At 38.3% G+C, this 23,959-nt stretch overlaps 1 protein-coding gene across 5 annotated transcripts in view; it reads right to left on the minus strand.

Annotated features, from left to right (window-relative positions):
• The window catches only part of Irag2 (inositol 1,4,5-triphosphate receptor associated 2), a 120,402-nt gene that overhangs the window by 55,156 nt on the left and 41,287 nt on the right, over positions 1–23,959 (minus strand). For 3 of the 5 annotated variants that reach the window (XM_021259077.2, XM_021259076.2, XM_021259075.2), the window contains 10 exons: positions 23,514–23,564; positions 20,340–20,417; positions 18,005–18,061; positions 17,021–17,080; positions 16,861–16,925; positions 15,466–15,565; positions 9,242–9,376; positions 8,265–8,366; positions 7,039–7,202; positions 5,004–5,102 (listed from right to left, as the gene is read on the minus strand). In XM_021259077.2, coding sequence (XP_021114736.1) covers positions 5,004–5,102; positions 7,039–7,202; positions 8,265–8,366; positions 9,242–9,376; positions 15,466–15,565; positions 16,861–16,925; positions 17,021–17,080; positions 18,005–18,061; positions 20,340–20,417; positions 23,514–23,564 — 911 coding nt within the window. The remainder of the gene's footprint in view (positions 1–5,003; positions 5,103–7,038; positions 7,203–8,264; positions 8,367–9,241; positions 9,377–15,465; positions 15,566–16,860; positions 16,926–17,020; positions 17,081–18,004; positions 18,062–20,339; positions 20,418–23,513; positions 23,565–23,959) is intronic. The other 2 variants (XM_021259078.2, XM_021259080.2) reach the window with 2 other exon arrangements.

Genomic DNA, 23,959 nt, shown 5'->3' on the forward strand with positions numbered 1-23,959 from the left:
GCACCAGGGACTGAACTCAGGACTTTGCACTTGTGAGGCAGACGCGGTGCCACTGAGCTAAATACCCGACCTCTATGCTCAGTTCTACTAGCCTACATGCCTATCTTTTATGCCAGTATTATACTGATTAACTACTGTGGCTTTGAAATTTTTGAAGTCACAAAGGATAATGCCTCCATCTTTGCTATTATTATTTTGCTACTCTGGTTCTATATAAATTTTAGGATTTTTTTTTTCTCCTTCCATAAAAAAGCTTATTGGGATTTTTTCATAGGGATTGCACCGTAGCAATGAATTGCTTTGGGCACTCGAACAATGTTAAGTTTTCCAATCCCATAAACACAGCTTTCCATTTTTTGTGTGTCTTAATTTCTCTCAATGTTTTATAGGCTTTAGTGTCTTTATCTAAATTTATTAAGTACTGTTTTTTGCTATTATAAGATTTCCTTTTCAGATAGTTCACTGTTAACATGTAAAAATGGAACTGAATTTCATATGTAGATTTTGTATCCTGCAACTTTACTGAATTCATTTATTTCAACAAGTATCTTATGGAATCAATTTAGTTTTCTACATATAAGATCATTTCATCTGCAAACAGACAACTTTACTTCTGATTTATATGCTTTTTTCTAAATGTGCTAAGATCTCCCAGTACTATGTTAAATGGAAGTGGTGAGAGTGGGCATCGCTGTTATTTTTCCAGATCTCGGAGGAAAAGCTTTATATTTTTCATAGTTAAGATCTTACCTGTGGACTTTTCTTTTTTTGGTACTGGTAATCGAACTCAGGACCTTGTGCTTGTGAGGCAGGTATGGTGTCGCTGAGCTAAAGTCCCAGCCCTGTGGACTTTTTATAAATGACTATTATGCTGAGTTACATTCCTGAGTTTTTACGGGAAAGACTGAATTTTCTCAAATGCTTTCTCTACATCTTATAGAGCTAACTGTGGGACATCCTTTATTCTGTGAATGTGACAAATCACATTGATTTGCAATGTTGAATCATCCATACATCTCGGGGTTAAATCCCACTTGATAGTGGTTATAACCCTACCATGTTGTTGAATTTTGTTTGCTCATATTTTGTTGATGATTTTTTATCTATATTCATGAAGGATACTGGCCTGGAACTTTCTCAGTGTTACTGCCTGGCTTTGATATCAGGGTACTGCTGGCATGATAAAAAAAAAAAGTATTAAACACTTCCAAAATCACTTTAAGAGTTTCAGAAGGATTGACTTTTATTCATCTTTAGATGTTTGGTAAACCATCTCCTTCCTGGGTTATTCTTTATTGAGAGGTATTTGATTACTGAATCAATCTTACTACTTATAGGTCTGTCAGATTTTCTATCTTCATTATTCAGTCTTAGTAGGGTGGATGTTTTTACAAATTAATCCATTTTCTTCTAGGTTATCTAATTTGTTGATGTAGCTCTGCTTTTAATTATTAAGTGTTCGTTTTATATATTTAGTGCTATGATGTCTTCCTCTCATTGTCTTCCTCTGACTTTTGATTTTTTTGTATTAATATGCTTTGATTTCCATTTTCCTTTTCTATATATCTTAAAACTTAAAAGTTAAAAGTGTAACTTATACTTTGTATAAGTACTTCCTTTGTGGTTACCACGGGGCCTACATAAAATACATCATGGTTATAACAGTCTGACAAGCTGGTAACAACTTCAATAATAAATACTCTATACTCTTACTTTTCTCCCTCTACACACTTTATATGTTGTTGATGTCACAGTTTACATCTTTTTATATTGTGTATTCAATTAACATTTTTACACTTTATACTTTGTCTTTCATCTTTTACGTTAAAATCAAAGTGATTTACCCACTACCATTCTAGTGTTCGATCGTTTTTATATACTTACTTTTATCATTACATCTTATGCTTTCGTGTGCTTTTTGTATTGCTATTTAGCATCGTTTTATTTCAATATGAAGAATTCCATTTACCATTTCTCATAAGGTAGGTCCAGTGGTGATAAATTTCCTCAGCTTTTGTCTGCCAGGAAAGTCCTTTCTTCTTTACTTCCGAAGGAGAGTTTTGCTAGGTATCACATTTTTGTGCTTTTAGCCCTTTCACTCTTTTATCCCAATCCTTTCTGGCTGCAAGGATTCTACTGAGAAATTTGCTGGCAGTCTGATAGGGTGTCTCCTTGGCATGTGCGGAATGCCTTTTATCTGGCTGCTTTCAACATTCTACTTTGACTTCTGACTATTGTATAATGCACCTCAGTGGGAATTTCTTTGAGCTCATTTTACAGTGGTTAGGCTATCTATTTCTTCCACACATTTAAGAAATGTTGGGCCAGGGATTTAGCTCAGTGGTCCCTGCCCCATAAGCACAAGGTTCCAAGTTCAATCCCCAGGACTAAAAAAGAAAGACAAAAAGAAAAGTTTTGGCCGTCATCTCCCTGAAGAGCCTTCCTGCCCCTTTCTCACCTCTGGTACTAAAGAAATCCACAACTATTCAGCTCGATGGTATCCCGTGAAACTCGCCAAGTTTGTTCACTCTTCCATTCTTTTTCCCATGATCCGTATTCAAGTGTGCTGATCTTTTCTTCTGTTTGATCTAGTCTGGTGTTGAACCCTTCTAGTGAATTTTTAGGTCCAATTATTCTTTAGCTCCAGGATTTTTGTTTGGCACTTTTTAATATCTTGTTAAAATTCTCATATAGTTTCTGACCTCACTGTTCATCGTTGATTCTCTGAACAGGTAAACCATTTACCTCCATTTCACTGGGGTCAATTTCTGCAAATTTATTTTGTTCCTTTATTTGGAATATATTTCCCTGTTTCTTCATTTCCTTGTACTCCTGTCATTTTTATCTATGCATTAGAAGAAGTAGCCAGGTCTTCCAGTCTCCACAGACTACTGGACTCATATAAAAGAAAAACCCTTAATCAGTCCAGGTAGGGATCCTAGGAGCCTCTCAAACATTCACACAAATCCAAACCACTGTCCTCAGCAACCCCAATCCTCTGGATCAGCCCCCAGAAAAGTTGGAACTTTGGATGGTGGTCCAACTCTCCCATCATCTCACCTCCAGGAATCTGAGATTTTTCATCTGCTTGCTTTGCTGTGAGCTGGAGAAGGAGCTCTGAAAAGTACGTACATACTACTTCTCACTGCCTCCTTTGTTTTCAGTGTTCCACCTCAATCCCAGCATCTAAAGTATTCCAAGGACCATCAGCACTCCAAGACAGATGAGAGAAAAGCCTTGGGAAGCCCCATAAAAAGATGAGTATTGAGCATATGGTCTAACTCTTCCCACAGAGAGAAGCTGAGTGCTAGGTGTTTCCTTCCAATCACAAAACACTCTGCTGGAGGGTGGAGATTAGAGGGTCTTGATTTTCCTATCAAACTTGATGTGGCTGGTTTCATTTTAATGGAGAGTACTGGAGACTTTCAACTGGTTTCTGGATTTCTCAGAAAGGGGATCTGTCCACATCCTGTTGTTGAATTAGTAAATGCAGGGCTTCCTTGTCTCTATCTTCCTCACACTACCTCCCCTGGGGGTTGTTTGTTTCTGCCATGCTGGCCACTGAACATAGGGCCTTTACACTGAGCTACATCCTTAGCCCTTTTCATTTCGAGACAGGGTCTCCGTAAGTCACAAAGTTTCCCAGACTAGGCTCGACCTTGCAATCCTCCTGTCTCAGTCTCCTGGAATGCTGGGGTTACAGACATGCACCATCATGCCCAGCTCCCCTGGGTTTTTAAAAGACATCTGTTTTATGTACTTTTTTCCTAGGAAAAGCCTAAGGTCTTAAGAGTTTTCATTATCTTCCAAGAATCATCAGAAGTCCACATTTAATAATACTAAAATTTTCAGTAACTGGTATGTATTTCTTATAAGAATCATTTTTCTGGATTTTAGGAGTCATAACAGTTTTAGAAATAGAATTTTTAAAAATTAGATGGTGCCATCTGTTAAAAATACTTAACAGATGTTGCATCTTTAAAGTTTTCTTCTCCCCTGAAAATTTTCATTATCATGTTAAGAAGTACATATATTAGCTTTGGGTATGTTTGTAAACCCAACAACTCTCCTTGATAACATGTTCTAGGGCTGAATCTTTATTTCTATTCCAATCCCTACCAAATAGGCCTTTCTCCCAGACTTCGCCATCTAGTTTTCAGACCAAAATTTTCCAAGTTAAACATGACTCCTCTTTCTTGCCTTCCCCACTTCTCTTCTACCAGCCTGTCAGATCTGATCCACCCTCAAATACAGCTTTAGTCCAATTATCTCTCATTACCCTCATGACTTCACCTTGGCCCACAATATAGCCTGACCTATCACAGTGACTCTCTGGCTGTTTTCAATGATACAGTAAATATGTTACATTTCAACACACACACACATACACACACACACACACGTAGCTGAAAAAAATTGCATTAAACTACTTTCTCTTACTATATGTAATGATTTCTGAAGTTTTACTTTTTTCTTTATTAAAAAAATTCAGTCCAAATTAGGCATATTGACTTATCAGGATCTCTGAATGGTGATGTATTGTTGAAAAAACTCCTCTCACTGGTCTCTGTGTTCTCTCTAATGACAATTCTCTACCTGGGACATCTGTCAAAATACAATCCTATCTCTTGTCTGCTCATATGAGGCCTCCTACCCCACCCGGAATAAAATACAAATTCATCCACCGGGACTCCAAGGCCGTGTATGACCTGAGCCCTCCCTGTCTCTCAGGCCCCATCTCCTAGCTCTGCCCAGCACTCGCCCCAGCCGCAGCAGTGCTGACGTCGCACTGCCACTCACACACACCAAGCCTCAGGTTTCTTACCAGCTCACTCCTCCGCTGAGAACAGACCCCAGGTCATCCCATAGCTCACTTCCTACACAACTCTGGGCTCCCTATCCCACCCGGCACTGGATACAGGACAGTCCCTACCATTCTTAAAGTAAGCTCCTCATCCCTTCATCCTGTCTTGTCTTGTTTTAATTTTCTCCAAATCACTCACCGCTTTTTGGCATCACAGTGTCTAATTATGTTTGTTATTTGCACCTCTTCTTTCATGGAGGCAGAGATTTCTATCTGGTTTCCTATAATTCCTGAGCACCTGCAGAGGGAGGAAGGAGGAGGATCCTGGGAAAAAGCAGGTACTCGGATGGGGATGGAGGTTGTATGACTCATAACTTGCTTTCCTCACCAAGGCCTCTGAGAGCAGTTTCTCTTTTCACTGCCTGTTCCCTACCCACTCAATTCTTCTACTCCTCAGGGCTGCAGGCTATTTGGCTCACCACATCCTAACGAACACCGTTGAACATTCACCTGTAAGAAGCATTCTTTGCCTCATTCTCAACACAGACTTTTCTCTCCCATCCCCACAAAGCACTCCCTTCATTTTCTTATGCAGTTAAAACCCAGTCAAATTATTTTGTGTGTGGCCCCTACATAGCTCCATCTGTTTTCCATTGTGTCTATAAGACATGGGCTACACCATCTTTATGTTGGTAAAGGGTATTTTTCCCAGTGCTAGGTTCCCAGAATACTTTTGTTTTTTGTTTTTGGTACAGGGGATGGAACTCAGGACCTTGCACTTGCGAGGCAGGCGCCGGAACCACCGAGCTAAATCCCCAGCCCTCTCAGAATACTTTTAATGACTACTGTATCAGATTTTAACAAGTCAACTGTGAAAGATTAATAGTTGAAACCAGTACAGGTTTTTAAAGTCAGATATATAGGTCTGAATCCCAGCTGCTACACAATCTCAGCTGGGTAGCCTGAGGCAAATTACTGAACCTCTCTGGAGATAAATATATGCCCAGTTCTTAGCACTGCATCTGATACAATACTGGCTGGGAAAATGACACCTGCTATTATTTAACTGAACTGCATATGCATCTAGTAAGCTAACACAGAAGGTTCACTCATCAGAGATGATCCTAGTGCAGGCCTCTCTCCAAGTGGTTCTTTGTTGCTAGGTAGGGTTTTAACATCCTTTCCTGTGGAGATGGTGTCTGTGTAAGGAAGCTGCAAATCCACTTGACCCACAACTTTACCACCAGGGGGAAGTCTGGGCTCCCTGCTTTTTGTGGAAAACAGATGATCATTTTCTCAAGATTTTCTCCTGGTATCAATCTCTTTGTGGTATCCCGTTTCCTCAGATTAGGGGAATAAACAGTCTCTTGCTATTTTCTGTAAGTCTCTACACTCTTTTTTTTACTTTGTTCAAGTTTAACATCTACCCACATTCATTCAGAAAGCAGTTCTTAGGTGAGTGTTAAGTACAGTACTAGCAACCATAAATAGTGGTCAACAAAAATATAATCACTGTCCTTGTTTAATATGTGGTTTACAGTGTAAAACTGTCAAGAATTTTCCCATAATCATAAGTATTGAGGTTAGAGGGAAAATGAGTTGGCAAGTGATTTCACATTTATTATCCTCTAATCTCCATGATTTCAATTAACTGAAACTTCATTGACTGGTGCATAATGTGGTATATTTACACAAAGACAGGACAGACCCCTAAGAGATAGGCATCAACAGATCAGGATTTATATTCTAGTACTTCACTTTAAAAAAATCAGAAGACTTGATCAATTCACTGTGCCTCGTTGCCTCTGTCTCCTATAAAATTATGAGAGTACTGAAAGTCCTTTAAGACTCCTTCTGGTTAAAAGAATTCTGTAAAGGGCCAGGGATTTAGCTCAGTGGTTCCGCCACCTGCCTCTCAAGCGCAAGGTCCTGAGTTCGATCCCTGGTACCAACAACAACAACAAAAATAACTCTGTATTCCATAATTCCAGATTCTCTAGGGAAAAATAATTCATTATATTGGTTTTCACAGATTTTTAACGTGCACCATTTGCAATTGTGAACATCTGAGTAAATTTCATATTATTTCCCATTCAAAATTGTCAGAATCTCTTCTCTAAAGAAGATTCATCTTAAATCAAGGTGCACAACTTGTAAAAATCACAAGGTGTGGCACAATCATAAACATGTCATGTACATTAAGCATGAGTTTCTTATATATAAATGGTCATCACCTGGAAAAAAACTCTTTTTGGAAATAAAGATATTCCAGCCTGAATTCCTTCAAAATCTCTATTAATTTGACAAACACTTTATCAAGAGATTCTTTGTGATTTCCCAAGCTGATCAGACTTAATCTGCAAAGATTTAGCTTCTTTTTCTTGACATGCTTGAATTCCTACAAAGAAAAGTCACAAAACAAACTCCAAAATTTCAATGTTTAATGTACACAAATGACAAAAAAAAAAAAGATAAAATAGCATGGACATTTCCATCTCAATGGTACTCACTGCTATTGGATCCTGAAATTATAATTGAATAGCTATCAATTCTCAAGCAACCAGAGATTACTGTATGACTTGACTATCTGAACATACAGCACGTACCTATCATGCAGCTAACACTGAGTTATATTTTCTTTTTCTTAAAGTAAGTGGGTTTTTTACCATCTCCTCAATCATCACAATTGCTTTAGAACAAGGTGAGACAAGTAATACAATCATAGTATTTGCTGATTATCATATTCAAAGGCAAATTTTACAACAGGTTAGATTGGGAAAGGAGTTGTCAATGTACAGACACACACACACACACACACACACATTCCAATGTTGCCAATATAATATTCCAGAGTATTTCCTTTACCCTAATTTAGTGGAGGCTGATGGATGCTAGCAAGCCTGGTGTAGCTACTACTATAGGTGATGGGTTACATTAAAAAGATTGTTTCTTATATGCTTCCTTTCTAACAACGCTGAGAACAGCTACCAAAGAAGATCCTGCTTTTCAAATATTCTGCCATTTTCTGAGATAATAAAACTGTCAGAGATTTGGTGATACGATCCTTTCATACATTAATCATTCTACCAGAGTTAGAGAATTTTAATGTGCCAAGGAAAAATCCAAGCTTAGACTAACCAGTTCTCAAAAGGATACAAATAAAACACCTTTTTCCATTAAATTGTCTTATTAACTCCTTGTCTCTCCACCAAGTTTCACACATCCTCACATTCCTTATTCTCACTCTCATTCCTTACCCTCAAGATCACACATATTTGCTGTAACTCTCCCACCCATACATTCACCCACCCATACTCCTACACACCCCCAGACACACACTCTGTACTCATCATCAGACTAAGCAGATAGTCTTAGAAACTGTGCTGTATATATTCAGTATCGCCTGAGTTATCAAAGTGGAAGAAACCCCCAGAAAAATCACAATATACACAACACTTACAGTAAGTTGCTGCACCCACTTTTCTTTGAGAGTAATTTCTGGATTAGTTACCCACTGGAAGGCACTATCAATGAAGGTTCCAACATCAGACATTTCTTTGAACTGGCAAAAAGAGAAAGAGTTCTGCATATTCAACTAGGAATTCAAATGAAAAGCACATGGTATTACATAATGAGATTTAATTTAGACTGAACTTCTACTATATAGGTAATTTAGGAAGATGTTAGGCACAATTTCTTTTCATCTAAAGTCCTTCTGGGCCAGGGATTTAACTCAGTGATTCTACCACCTGCCTCACAAGCACAAGGTCCCGAATTTGATCCTGGGTACCAAAACAAAACAAAAAAAATAAAGTCCTTCTTCAGCTTCCTTTATTCAAGGCTGTGGTCATAACATGCTAACTCTTATCAGGAATTCGGTTTACACTCAGTATATACAGTTAGAATGATTTTCCAGAATACAGGTTTTTCCTTTTCCTTGTCCCTTCAAATAGAAAGAAACAATTTCATTGATTTTTATCATCTATCAAGCTCTATGCTACCTACCATAGGCTCACACTGTCAAAAGAAACTAGAAATACAAACATGAAGGATTATCTGATTTCTCTAGCTATCTAGATTTTCCACGTGAATTATCAAAATGCAGAAATAAATACTAGCTAGTAGGAAAAAGGATAATAAGAGAAGAAAACTTTCCAATAGAGATCATGCCTTCAAACCTTTGCTACTAAGGATTAAACCACAGGAAAAACAATCTCCAGCTATCATATCTAAAGGTAAACCTCTTAATCCTGATTGGCCCAGCACTAGAATATCAATTTTATTAGGTTCTGAGGAAGTCTTTTCATAGTAGGATTAATTTGGGTCTCAACAGAACACAGATACATTTGGTATCAGCAAATAGACTGTAATCAGTAATCTAGAGATATTCCTAGACAGTGAAACCTCTCAAAACTGTATATGTATGCCATAAAATACCAGCGTCTGAAGTGTAGCTGTGAACTCCATTCCCTTTTGTTCAGGCTGTCTGAGGAACAGCAGTATTTGTTGGTCTGTCACTGCATCCAGGGATGACAAGCTGGTTGAACTGCACTGGCACTCAGTTTTATTGTTCTGAAACAGTTACCAAAATGCTCACAACTCCATGACTAATAAAAAACATTCATTACATTTATTTTATAAAAACGATGCTCATGGGCAATTGTCCTTAGCATTCAGTTTCTAAGTAGTCTTGTGGAATCTTCCACAACCTCAAAGGACTGTGGACATTTTCTCTCAAAAATGGCTTCATTTGAACAATTATTTTTTCCCTTAAAGGAAAATTCGTTTATGAATAGATACATTCACAAGTAGGTGACAAAGTCATGACTCTAATTTTAACACAAAAACAGGGGGGCATAAAGAAATTCACAGGGGGAGTTAGAGATAGAAAGGGGAAACTATATTCTGAGGAGACAGGAAGAGCTCCGGGAATCAAGAAACAGGCGACCGGAAACGAAAAAGCATAGAGAAGCAAAATGGTAATACAGAGAAAAGTGAGAAATGATCCACACCACCAATCACAACTCCCAGTGGTGGGGGCAACCTGAATACACAAGTACCAGAGTGGTGCTGGGAATCAAACCTTCAAAAGACGTCTGCTCACCAAGCTGACCCTCACATAGATATGGCAGAGGTATCTACACTTCGACAGAAGTGCAAATCTCAACATAGAAATAATCTGATAAAATGTAGCAACACAACTCCTGCAAAGTTTTGGAACTCTTTGGTCACTGAACTCAAAGGTACTGAAACGGATGCAGTGGCTGGCAAAGAATTCAAAAGATTGATTTTTAAAATGACTAATGACTTCAAAGAGGTCACAAGCACCTGAATGAACTAAGAAAGACAATGAAGGATATAAGAGAGCAATTCAATAAAGAGATTCTGAATAAGAAATCTTGGAAATGAAAAGCTCAATCCGTCAAATCAAAAGCTTAGAGGAAAGCACTACCAATAGACTAGGTCATGCAGAAGACAGAATTTCAAGGCTTGAAGACAATGAATCACCACATTGGACACTAATAAAGAAAAATAAATTATTAACAAAATATGCAAGACAACTAGGAAACAATTAAAAACACCAAATTTATGAATTTTGGTAAATAAGAGGATGCCAAGTATTGACTAAAGGCAGAGAAATTCTATTCAGTGAAATAATAGCAGAAAATTTCCTAAATCTTGGGAAAGATTTGGACCATCCAAGTACAGGAGGCCAAATAATCAAAACCAGAAAAGAACCTCCCTGTGTTTTAACATGCCAAGAGTATAGAACAAAGAAAGAATATTGAAAACTGCGAAAGAAAAATGCTGAGTCACTTATGAAGTCAAATTCATCAGAATAAATTCAGATTTTTCAGCAGGAACTGTATAAGCTAGAAGAGCATGGAATGATGTATTTCAAGTCCTGAAAGAAAATTTCTGCCAACCTAGATTACTACATCCACAAAGGTAACCTTCAGAATCGAAGGAAAAATAAACACCTTCCATGATCATCATAACTAAAGAAATTCAAGGCCAGCACTGAAAAAGATATTTAACGGAATCCACACATGAGGAAGATAGACAACCACAAAGGCTCATGAAAAAATAAATATCACTAGAAGACCAGATAAACAAGTGAGAATTAGGGGGAAAAAAGCATTAAAAAATAAAATTATAGGAATTAGTATACTTTCCATAATGACCCAGAATGGTCTCAATCCTTGAATTAAAAGATATAGACAGGCAGATTAGGTTTAAAAACAAGACCCAACTTATTTGCTACCTGCAAGGAACACACCTCACCAGCAAAGACATACAGACTCAAAGTGAAAAGATGAAAAATGGTATTCCAAGCAAACAGAAACTAACAGCAAGCAGGAGTATCTATACCCACATCTAACAAAACAGGCTGCAAGACAAAATTAGGCAGAAAAGACAAAGAAGGTCATTACATATTGGTAAATGGAACAATCTACCAAGAAGATATAATGATTATAAATATTTATGCACTGACAGTGCACTCAATTTCATAAAACAAACACTACTGGACATAAAGGCAATGAAACAAGCATGTCCATACTCGGCACTCTTATTCAATGTAGTACTTAAAATTTTAACCAGAGCAATCAGGCAAGATAAAGAAATAAAAGGGATCCAAACAGGACAGAGGAAGACAAATTAGACTTGTCTGCAGATGAATTGATTCTATATTTACAGAATTCTGCCAAAAAACTTAGAATAAACAAATACAGCAATTTACCAAGATACAAAAATCAACACACAAAAATCAATAGCTTTTCTATACACAAATAATCAACCCACTGAGAAGAAATTAGGAAACTAAGTCCATTCACAATTGCTTCAAAAATAATACATTACCTAGAAATAGACCTAAATGAAGAGGTAAAAGACCTCTACAGCAAAAATTGCAAAATATGGAAGACAGAAATTGAAGACACTAGAAGATGGAAAGACTTCCCATGTTCATAAACTGCCAGAATCAATAATGTAAAAATGGTCATATTACCAACAGTGATCTACTTATTTAATGCAATCCCCATCAAAATAGCAATGACATTCTTCACAAGACTAGCAAAAAAAATCCTAAAATTCATATAGAAGCATAAAAGACTCAGAATAGCCAAAGCAATCCTGAGCAAAAAGAGCAATCTTAGAGGTATCATAATACCCAATTTCAAAGTTTACTACAGAACCATAATAACATGAACAGTGGGTTATTGGCATAAAAATGAATATGTAGACCAATTAAAAAGAATAGAGATCCCAAAAATAAATCCACAGAGCTACAGCAATCTGATTCTCAACAAAGATGCCAAAAATATATGACAGAAAAAAAAGACAACCTCTTTAACAAATTATGCAGGGGAAAAAGTGACACCCATATGTAGAAGATTGAAGCTAGATAGTTATCTCTCACCCTGCACAAAAAATATCAACTGAAGATGGACCAAAGACCTAGGTACAAGACCCAAAACTTTGAAACTGTTGGACAAAAACAGAGAAAACACTTGAATTCATAGGCCCAGGCAACAACTTCCTGAACAAGACTCGAATAGCTTAAGAAGTAATAGCAAAAATCAATGAATGGGATCTCATTAAATTATAAAGATTCTACACTGCAAAAGAAAACAAGCAAATGAAGAGATAACCTACAGAACGGGAGAAAATATTTGCCTGATACTCTTCTGACAGAGGATAGCCAGAACAGATAAAGAACAAAAACTTAATACCAAAAAATAAGTTATTCAATCAAAAATGGGCATTTCTTAAGGAAATACAAATGGTCTATAAAAATAATGTTGGGGTCAGGGATGTAGGTCGTGCTGCCTGGCAAGCACGAGGTCCTGAGTTCAACCCCTGGTACCTCCGCCAAATAATAATAATAATGTTGGCCATCTTTAACAATCAGGAAATGCAAATCAAAACTACACTGAGATTCCATCTCATTTACGTCAGAATGACTATCATTAAGAATTTTAAAAATGCTAATGAGGACACAGGGAAAAGAAATCCTTAATTCACTAGTGGTGGGACTACAAATCAGTAGAGTCATTACAGAAATCAGTATGGAGATTAATCCACAAAATGAACAACAAAACTACCATATGATTCAGCTCTACCACTCCTCTACATAAATTTGAAAGAATTAAAGTCAGCATACCATGGAGATGTCTGCATTCTCATGTTGATCATGGCAGAATTCACAGTAGCCAAGTAATGGAATCAGCCTAGGTGCCCATCAATGGATGAATGGGTAAAGAAAATGTGGTATGTATGAACAATGGGGTATAATTCACCCATAAACCACCAAATGCTATCATTTTCAGGAAAATGATGGAACTGAGGATCATCACGTTAAGTGAAATGAGTCACATTCAGAAAGACAAGTTTCACATATTTTCCCTCATATGTGGAAGATAGAAAAAAACACATGAAAGTAAAAGGGCAACTGTTAGAGAAGAAGGGGACTAGGGAGAGATGAGGTAAAGGAGGTTAATGCAGATGAATATGATCAAACGGTGCTATATGCATGTATTAAAATTCCACAGCGATGAGACGCAATAATTAATATGTACTAGTGTATATGTATGTGAGCACGCCCGCGTGTAACAAAACAAAACAAAACACGGGGGCGCTCAATTGATCTCACTGGAAACATACTGATTCCTTTTGTCTCCTTCCCACTTACTATAATCACGTGCTCAGACAATGCTTCACAAAGCATCTTTTCTGTACTTCTCTCAAAGTCTGTCTCCTGCCACATTTAAGATCTATGACAATATTTTTAGCTTTCTTCTTGCTCACTACTGGAGTCTCAAGGACTCATTTCCATGATTCAGTTAGAAGGCAAACTTTCCAACCTAACCTACAGGGGAGCAAACCTCCGAGCCAGAATTTTACCAGCTGAGAAGGCTCTGCTGGGTAATACAGAATTTTATAAGCCTGCATCTTGACATCATTATTACCTCAGAGGACTGAGGATAAAAACACACAGCCGTGGCAGATTTGCCACAGTTCCATTCAGTCTGGCTGTTTGGCTGCTTTTCAAAATCACAGGGAGATGATGAGTATTTGAAACAGAATGTCACAAAAACGCAGCCTTTGGCAGAATATCCAGGGCTGCTCCAGACGGCTTCTGGCGAAGGCAGCATATGTTGTCCCTGCCTCTTTGGCAGGAGCGATTCACACAGCATTTGCCCCAAAGACAGGTTCTCCTGCCTTCAAGGTCGTGTCATAGCTGTAACAGGAGGGCATCCCGACGTCCCAGTTGTCCCCAGACATGGAGACCCCGAGGTGGTGCAAAGAAAGCGATTTGCCAAATAAAACATTTCCTAACATAGCAAGCACAAAACTGGAAAATACAAAGGAGTAAAAATGGGGCAGGGGGCACAACAGTTCCAAGCCCAAAAAGGCTGCCCATGTTGAGTGTTTTTCCCTATGTTGCAAAGAATTAGGTCTAGCAAAAAACAGATTTTAAAAAAAAAAATTCATTTTACTACCATTTAAAAATTAGCCACAAAAAAAGATAAACGAGTCATTTCTAGGAAAATGGATGCACCTGGACATCATAAATTTTTTTTGTTATATTGAGACAGGCTCTATGTAGTTCAGGCTGGACTTGAACTCATGGTGATCCTCCTGCCTCAGCCTCCTGAGTGCTGGGATTACAGGTGTGTGTCACTATGCACAACTGAGATCATAATATTAAGAGAAGTAAATCAGACACTGAAGTTTAAATATTGCATGGTTTCTTTTACATGAGAAACCCAAATTATAAATAAAGAGCAAAATAAAAGATAGATAATAGAAAGTAGGGAGCTAGATCTTTCTCAGTTGGGAAGGAGATCAAGAGATTGAGAGCGAGGGGAGAGAGAGGGAATGAGAAAAGGAATGAAGATGTGTTACATCCACGACCACCTGCAAACAAGGAAGGGCAACATTGCATACTGCAAATGTACACTAATTAAAACATAAAAAAAAAGGAAAGCATATAATTAGGGCAATTGAAATAAAATAAGCTACAAAAATTCTAGTTTCTGTTTAGAATGTAATAGGGTCATAAAATTGGGTCGGTATAATTAGTAAAGCAAAGAAATCGGTGTTATCTCTGGGCATCTTAATGTTTGGTAAATATATTTGAGGACTTCAGAAAATACTAAAACAAAGCCAGGCATGGTGTCACATTCCTGTAATATGGCACCTAGGCGGCTCAGGCAGGAGGATCACCATGAGTGCAAGGCCAGCCTGGGCTACAGAGTGAGACTCTGTCTCAAAAAAACAAAACAAAATCAAATGAAAGAACGAACTAAAACAGAGCTGATGGCTCTCCACTGCTACCTTGAGGGCCCTAGAATGGGGCTCGGTGCGGGTGATCTGTCCAGAAAAGACTAAGAATATGCAAAGACATCTAAATTTCAAGTCATGAAACATACACTTCCACAAAGCCAGGCCTGGGCCTTGCTGTAGCTCCTGGCCATTTCTAGAAATGGTCCTTTCCCTCCAGGCTAAGAGATTTTAGACTCTGGAATCTAAAAATTATCAACAAATATCCTCAAAATGTCCTGGGTGGTTTTCAGCAAGCTACAAACCTTCACTTAATAGTTAGCTATACATGAAGGGTTATTTTTTAAGCTTTCCACCTGATTATAATGACTTACCTCTGCTGACTGGGCAAGGATGAGCTCACGACATAAAGAATTTTCTCCTTCAGAGAGGTCGCTGCTGGGCTCTCTACCGGCATTCAACTGAATCCCATTTCTTGAAAAAACAAGAACAGTTGTCCAGCCTAGTTAAGGCTCCAACAACATGCTTGAAGTCACAAGAGGGTTCATTCATCATCAAACAGCAGTGAGCCCAGAGAGCCCAATTATACCCTTATTAGGGCACAGGGAGAAGAAACAGTCTCTGTCCCCCAGGACATGCAGACTGGTGATCCTAAGAGGTCACAACCAGTCAGGCCCCACTTCTTCTTTTCTTTTTTTTTAAATGGTACTAGGCACTGGAACCAGGCCCTTCACACTGAGCTACATTCCCAGACCATTTCTTATTTTCATTTTTTAACTTTGAGGCAGGGTCTTATTAAGTCTCTGGATTTCCCAGGCTGGGCTCAAACTCGTGATCGCCCTGCCTTAGCCTCCCAGAGCACTGGAATTACAGGCCTAGCCACCTTTCTTTTTTTTTTTTTTTTTTTGGTACCAGAGATCAAACTCAGGTCCTTGTGCTTGCGAGGCAGGCAGCGGAACCACTGAGCTAAATCCCCGGCCCTCACATTTCTTAAAAAGAATTGCAGGGCCAGGGATTTAGCTCAGTGGTTCCGTCGTCTGCCGTGCAAGGACCTGAGTTCAATCCCTGATACCAAAAGAAATTACAAAAAAAGTGACTAAAAATCTAGATTTTTTTTTCTTCCAAAATCAGCAGATGTGGGCACACGAGGTCCATGGAGTCTTGATATAAAAATTAGTTAGAGCTAGGTAGAGTATCTGCTTCTGCCTGTGAGTAATGCCCATTTCTCACTTGCCAATCACATTCTGCAAGTGTTTGTACTCATTCTATTGGCTTTAGTCACCTTCACTGTCAGAGTGGCTGTGGATCCTGGTCTAATATATGCTTTCAGAAATAATTTATAACATGACAGGTATTCAGAAAGAGGTAAGATCATGTACTATGCTTGTTCCCATGGTTTTTACAGATAAGTAGGTCATGTAGGTGAAGTGTTCATGAATGGGGTTAGTGCCTCACAAAAAGAGGCCAGAGAATCACCTTGTTCTCTCCCCTACAAAGAGAAGTCAGCGGCCTGCAACCCAAAACAGGTCCCTCGAACTCAACACTGATGGCTCCCTGATCTCAGGCTTCCAACCTCCAGAAACATAAGAAGTAAAGGTCTGTATTGAAGGCTCCCAGTGTGAGCTGTTTTGTTACAGCAGACCAAGCTGACTGAGAAAGAAAGGGTCATGGGAAACTCGTAAAGGAGTTCCCAGGGAGAAAGAGGTATCACAGAAAAGGTACAAAGCACTGCAAATATAGCCGAGTGGCACGGGTTGCTCTCTACTTACAGGATGAGCTCCTGTTGCAACTGCTGTAACTCATAAGCCAGTTCATTTTTCTCCCCTCGTAAATTCTGGAATCACACACAACATTAGGCTGCATATGCCACTTTCATGGGGAATTTACATTTAACAATCCTACCTTGCAGGCTGTAGAATGACAGCATACCTCTATGATGCTTCTGTATTCTATGATGGTTGATTTTAGTTCTCCTATTCTTAAATCCTTCTGAAAAGTACAAGAATGAAAGGCAAAAACATTAATGGATCCACCAAATTGTATCAGCCCACCACTGTGAGCCACAGTGGAGTCTTAAATACCCAGTTACTGTGGGATCTTCTACCAAGAAATTAACCAGTGTTTATGATTAAAACATGCACGTATAGGACAATACACCTGTGCAACAGGTGTTTTGTCTGCTCCAATGGAATCAGCCTGTAATCAGCCATGATTGGCACACAGGAAGTGTTCAGTCAATGGATACTGGGCAGGAATGCAGAATATAGAAAGTTGGGGGGGAACTGAGTGACCACTACTGTCTCTTATAATATCATCATCATTACCACAATGTCATTGTTGGAACAACATTCAGCATCTTGGTCACGGTCCACTAACATGTAGGAGAAGTAGAAGAGTGGCAAATATTGGTCTTCTCTTCCCTGTCTCATTGGATTGTGGACATTTGTTCACTTAGGCTGTGTTCTTTTTGTGTCTCTTAAAGTCACTGTAATTAGCATCACATAGCATCATTTGTCACAGATACAAGGATAAATAGAATGGTATCTATGTACCTATTAATCAATCAAACTAGGTAGCAAATACCATTGTGGGGAACCTCTTCCCTAGAGTGAATCACAGGACACTCATTTGTGTTGTTAGGAATTAAAACTGCCTCACCAGTATCTAGTCAATGACTTGTAGGCCGAATGTAATATTGTATTTGTGGTTGAACTCTACTAGAATTTAGAGAAAATTTGTTCAAATGTATCAGCCAGTGTTCTTCACTCAGAAGAACATTTTTCTTTGCCTCATGACATCATAATAAACATATCTTTTAATAGGGGTGAAATCACACAAATGACCATCTCCTTCATGACTTGGGCAGAGCTAGTCAATCCCACAGGAATCCCAAAAGGAAGGGACAATACTAACCTCTTGTATACTTGCCTCTTTATTAAGCAGTGTGTTCTCATATGTGTGTAATTGCATCTACAAGGAAACAAATTTAGGGAAGGCCATTAGGACATTGCATTTGTTAAACAATAGTCCTATAAAATCATTCCCTAAGGGAGACTTGTTTCTGAGAAACCTATAACACGCAAATGGTTTTCACTTCACAGAGAACTTTCACATCCAGCCTAACAAGCCCACCACACAGGGCTCATTGCCTTCCTTTCACCACGCAGGAAGCCAGAGTAGACCACTTGTGAGGTCTGCCCATGGTCACACACAGTCTGGGGCAGCGCCAAGCCTGAAAGGTGAGTGTCTGGGTCCAATGCTATGTTCTTCCCTCTGTTCTAGACATCGCATGGTAAGAGCATGCTGTCTTTGCCTTTTTTGGATAAAAATGAAAATCTAGATAGGACGTGAACATAGATGCCACAAGTCCACAACAAAGACTCTTCCTCTTTTAAAAACAGAATTTTAGGGCTGGGGATTTAGCGCAGTGGTTCCACCACCTGCCTTGCAAGTGCAAGGACCCGAGTTCAATCCCCAGTACCAAAAAAATAAAAATAGATAAATAAATAAATAAAAATAAAAACAGAATTTTAAAGAGTTCAAGATTTTTCACAGCAAACTGAATTTTAAAGATATATAAGCTTATTAAGCCAAAAGCAAGTTAACGTGCATTTATAAATAGGATAGAATTGATAAATATGCATAATGCTGAATTGCAAACCTGGAAATGTAATCAACATAATAAAAGGCAGAATTATCATCATAATTCTGTATATTGGATGTCTCTTCACAGGTCTAAAAGTATTTTCAAACAGTCATCCAAGTTTGTGGGGAGTAGGTAGAAATATCATACTCAGGTAATAGATGAGAAAATTGAGTCAAAAAGAGGTTAACCACTTGCTTGATATTGGAAAGCTTTTTGGTGGAGAAGACAGATCTGAATCCATGGCTTCTGGCTCCTTACACTAGTTTATCACAGTGGTAGTTTCCAAACAGCCATTTCTTATGTAGGATTAACTGTAATGTCTAAATTTTAACTGTAATCTGTAATCCATGAATATGCAAAAAATTTTTGTCTCTGCTAGGAAACTTTAAAATTCCACATACACATGAAATTGAAGTATAACATAATTTCAAACATATACAACAAAAATATTAACCAAGTAAATCATTGAGGTGACAGTGAAATGACATAAATTAATAAATTTATTGAATAGTGCCTTCCATTTCCTGATAAGAACATATAACAGATAATGGAAGTATGTACATGTAATACAGACAAAAACATTTTTTTGAAAAGTCTCATTCCTTATGTATAAGGTATCATTCCTTAATTTAATAGGGGCTAGAGATTTCTTTTTTTTAATTTTCAGCATTAAGAAGATACAATTTCATTAACTTTCAAAAAATCAGAAGCTGATAAATTAGAAATTGCTACTATAAGAAAATGATATACAAGTGTAGGCAATGATATACAGAAATCTGAATCCCCACACTCTGCTAGTGGAATGTAAAATTGTGTAGCCACTTTGGAAAATACCCTGGCTGTTCCTCCAAATCACCACATGACCCAGTAATTCCATTCCTAAGTAAATAACAAAGAGAAGTGAAAACATAGCTCCACACACAAACTGATAAACAAATGCTCGAGGCAGCATTATCCACAATAGCCAAAAAATGGAAACAGCTCAAGTGCCATCAATGGAGCAGATAAACAAAACACAGTATACCCATAAACAAAATGGTATATCCATTAACAAAATGCAGTATATCCAAACTTAGTGGTGTTTTATCCAGCAATAAAAGAAACAAAGTACTACCATACCCTATAGGATGGATGAACCTTGAAAAAATTATTCTAAGCAAAAGAAGCTGGTCAAGAAAGACCACATATTGTTTGATTCTATTTATATATGAAATCTCCAGAATAGACATATCTAGAGACTGAAAAAAGATTAGTGGTTGCCTAGAACTGAAGTCACACTGAGAGGGTTCCTTTTAAGATAATGAAAATGTTTTAAGCTTAATTTCCATTGCAGCTACCCAACTCTGAATACACCCTAAGCCACTGATTTGTGTACTTTAAGTAGGTAAATTTCATGACATGTGAATTATGTATCAGTATAGCTGTTACCAAAAAGTGAGAAAGCAAAAGAAACTGCCTTTTATATAACTCAGACATTTGGAGGAGTACAAATTTCAGAATTTATAACCATTGGTTATTGTGTCAATGGGTGATCTACACCTGCACAGAATAAAACTGGCTTGATAGAAAAAAATATTTAACCAGTATTTGGGAAGTGCTTACTTGATGCTCTGTCTCAGTTTCAGATAATTCCTCAATCTTCTTTTCCAGTCCATCTATATCCAAAGCATTCTTTAGATTCTAATACAAAGGAGAATAATATTCTTAGATTTAGCACCAACAATAATAAAACCATCATAATCAAAGTCTGATAGGAAGTGATATAGTATTTTCATCACCAACATTGTAACCATGTAAAACTAAGAAACCAAAGTTTAGATTGTCCAGAAATAACATGCTCCTTTGAATAGGACCATCTTGGAATACTCTCAGTAGTGGCTTCTTATATTTCATTCCCCTACTCCAACCCTTGCTCCATAGTCACGGCTTCAAACTTGTTATGGCCAGTTAGTGGGAGCCCTCCATTCACTTGACTACAAGCATCTTACTCTCCCAACCACTACCTCTTTCCATATTTCTTTCAGCACCAACAAACCTTCAGTCTCCACTGGACCCTGCAATCCCTCCATTCTGCTACCTTTTCTCTTTCTTTGGTACCGGGGATCAAACTCCGGACTTTGTGCTTGCAAGGCAGGCGGTGGAACCACTGAGCTAAATTCCCAGCCCTCTGCTACCTTTTCATTATCCCTCAGCCTTTCCATGAATTCAGTTCCTCTTCACTCGGCTTCCATGGTCAAATGCTAGAATCTCTCCCTTCCACATGCTTTGGTTCCCTTGCCTATCTCTTGTTTCTAGGATTTGTGTAAATTAGCTTGCCGCCCACTCCATGCCAGCAGGTCACATGAAAAATTCATGACTTTTAACGTCAATGTTTACTGGTTATCACATCACATAATCCTGGTATATTTTACACTATCTTTTATCTAAATCAGGGGTTGCCAAACTGTGCCAACCATCCACCCCTAAAGACCAAATCTAGCTGACCACCTGTTTCTATAAATAAAGTTTGGTTTGGTGTTAGATTTCTTGAGACATGGTCTTGCTTTGTAGTCCAGGCTGACCTCAAACTTGGGCTCCTCCTGCCACAGCCTCCAGAATACTGGGCTTACAGGTATACACCATGCCTGATTTATAAACAAAGTTTTATTAGATCTCAGCTGTGTTCATTTGTCTCTATATTGTCTGTGGCAGCTTCCACACTATAAAGGCAAAGGTGAGTTGTGGGCAAAGGCCTTTGGACAGTAAAGCCTAAAAGTATTTACTCTCAGGTCCTTTACAAAAAGTTTTCCAACCTTTAGCCTTTCATCTCTTTCCCTTTCTTCAAAATTACAGTACCTCCAGCATTCTCACTTTCAGACATGATTTTGTTTTGTATTTCCTGCGATACTAGAAACAATGAGAAGACATTTCCCATATTACCTGAATGTATAATAAACATCTTAGGCTATGTTATAAAGCATTCCCTGATCTCACACCTCTGTTCACCTCCACTGTTACTGCTTCAAACCAAGGCCCCATTAACCTAGGACTGGAGTGTTTCAGAAGCCTCCTAATTGGTCTTGCTGGGTTTTCCTTGCCTCTCTACAGGCTGCTGTAAAGCAAGCAGCCAAAGTTATCTTCTTAAAGCAGAAATACTTCGACTATATTATTCTTCCGCTCATAACTCTCCAAGGGCTCTGTCTCAGTGTAAGGGAAGGAAAAGAAAGAAGGAAAAAGAGTCCAAGTCCTCAGAATGCCTCCATAAGAAGACCCTGCGTGGTCTGCCTCCTTGCAGCTCCCAGATCACACCTCTTGCTACTCATTCACTCTGTTCCACACATGCTGCCTTACTGCCTCTTAAAACTGACAGGCAGGCTGCAGCCTCGGGACTTGGAGCTTGCTGTTTCCTCTACCTGCAATGTTCTGTCAACAGATAAATAAACCTCCTTTCCAGTTTCGGGTCAGAAGACTAACTTCACAGCACTGCTTTTCTTAACCACACTGGTTTAATTGTACTTCTCTCCCTCCAGTCTGCTTGCTCCTTTCCTCCATAGCACTAATTTCTATCTAATATGCAAGCCCCTCATTGGGCCATTTTGCTTAAGTTCATACACTCAGCACTTAAGATGGTGTCACACATAGGAGTCTCCCAGTAAATATGTGGTGGGTGGGTGGGTGGATGGATGGATGGGTGGGAATCTCTACCCAAACCACTGTGCTGTTATTCTTCACACTGCCTTACATTTCTACCTCCTAAAGGAATCTCAGTTGGGAGGGATATTTATATGGATTTTCTAACATAAACCAGTAATTGCAATGTTACTTCCTGATGAAGAGGTTTAAATATTCCATCTCAATTCTGAACTGATTTGGTACCATTCTTCAATGCTTGTCACTCATTTAAATACAAGAAGAAATTATCTTACACGAGGAGCTGAAATGTAAAGCACTAATTTCACAAACACCTGGCCTCACAGCTGTAACATGTCTGAATGTAATATAAGCTCTCTTTACAACCTTTAATTACTCCTTTTCAACCCCTTATGAATTTTTAAAATATGTACATGGCTCATATTTTGAGTCTCCAGACTACTCAGTACAGCTTAATAAATATGTTTGATAGTCTTATATAAAGCCAAATTTTAAACACTTCATGCAGTACTTGATATTCACAAGCTATCTATAGGGAATTTTCCCTCTAAAATAGTAATGTAGTAGTAGTTTTACTATCGGCTCTTCCAATGCTTAAATTCTCTTGCTTAAAATATACTTTGCAAAGATTACAGATTGGAGAGATTACACTAACATTTCCTAACATACATAAGGTACATTACAAGCAGCTTAACAGAAATTATCTTGTTTTCCAAAACAACTATATTGGAATATGTATTGCTAGCCCTGAAAAGACAAATGGATTTTCCAAGATCATGCTTTCAATAAACTTAAGATCTGGATCTGGACAAAGCATCTTGCCATCCCATTCAATGGAGTAATGGTGGGAAATTATTAGGTAAGGCCCGTCCTTTCCTTCTTGATATGTATATTTTTAGGCAGATTCATTTCATGTTAAATCTAAATTTCTTAAATGTTATTTTTTTCTCTGGATAACTGCAGGAGTAATAAGGTACCTCTGTCCAGAGAGAACACCCTATCAGCCCTTCCTCACTTGTACTTCAACAAATCAATTTGCTGTTAGGCCCAGAGCAGCCTGGATTTGCATTTAAGTCACGGTCTCAACCCATGACTGTGTGATTCCTATGTTTAATGATATGCCAGTGTTTAACGATACTGACATACCTCTTCCTGTAGGATCCGAATCTTAAGAATCAGAGCCCGGTTTTCTGTCTCCTGAAAATAAATAAAAATATTTAAGAATTTCATGAACATTGCATACATATACCTTCAAAGCTATTGACATTCCTTCCCTTTTACCAACTTTTTTATTTGTTTTGAGACAGCCTCCCGAGTGCTGGGAATATAGGCAGGTACCACTATGCCTGCCCTTTACCAACTTTAAATATAATATTCACATGTCGCAGTTGAGCCTAGTATGAAAATATTCTCAACATGAGGCTGAGCTTTGGCTTGCTGTTTCTTGGGAGAACTACGAGAAAAGTCAGTCTCCTCTCTGACTCACTGGAATGTTAGGAGAGGGGAAAAATGCCAGGCATGGTGGTGCATGCCTATAATCCCAGGATTTGGGAGGCTGAGGCAGGAGGATCGCTGAAAGTTCAAGGCCTGCT

The sequence above is a fragment of the Heterocephalus glaber genome, unplaced genomic scaffold (assembly GCF_053883595.1).
Source record: "Heterocephalus glaber isolate CG9 unplaced genomic scaffold, H.glaber_assembly_v1.0 deba00001444, whole genome shotgun sequence".
Taxonomy (NCBI): domain Eukaryota; kingdom Metazoa; phylum Chordata; class Mammalia; order Rodentia; family Bathyergidae; genus Heterocephalus; species Heterocephalus glaber.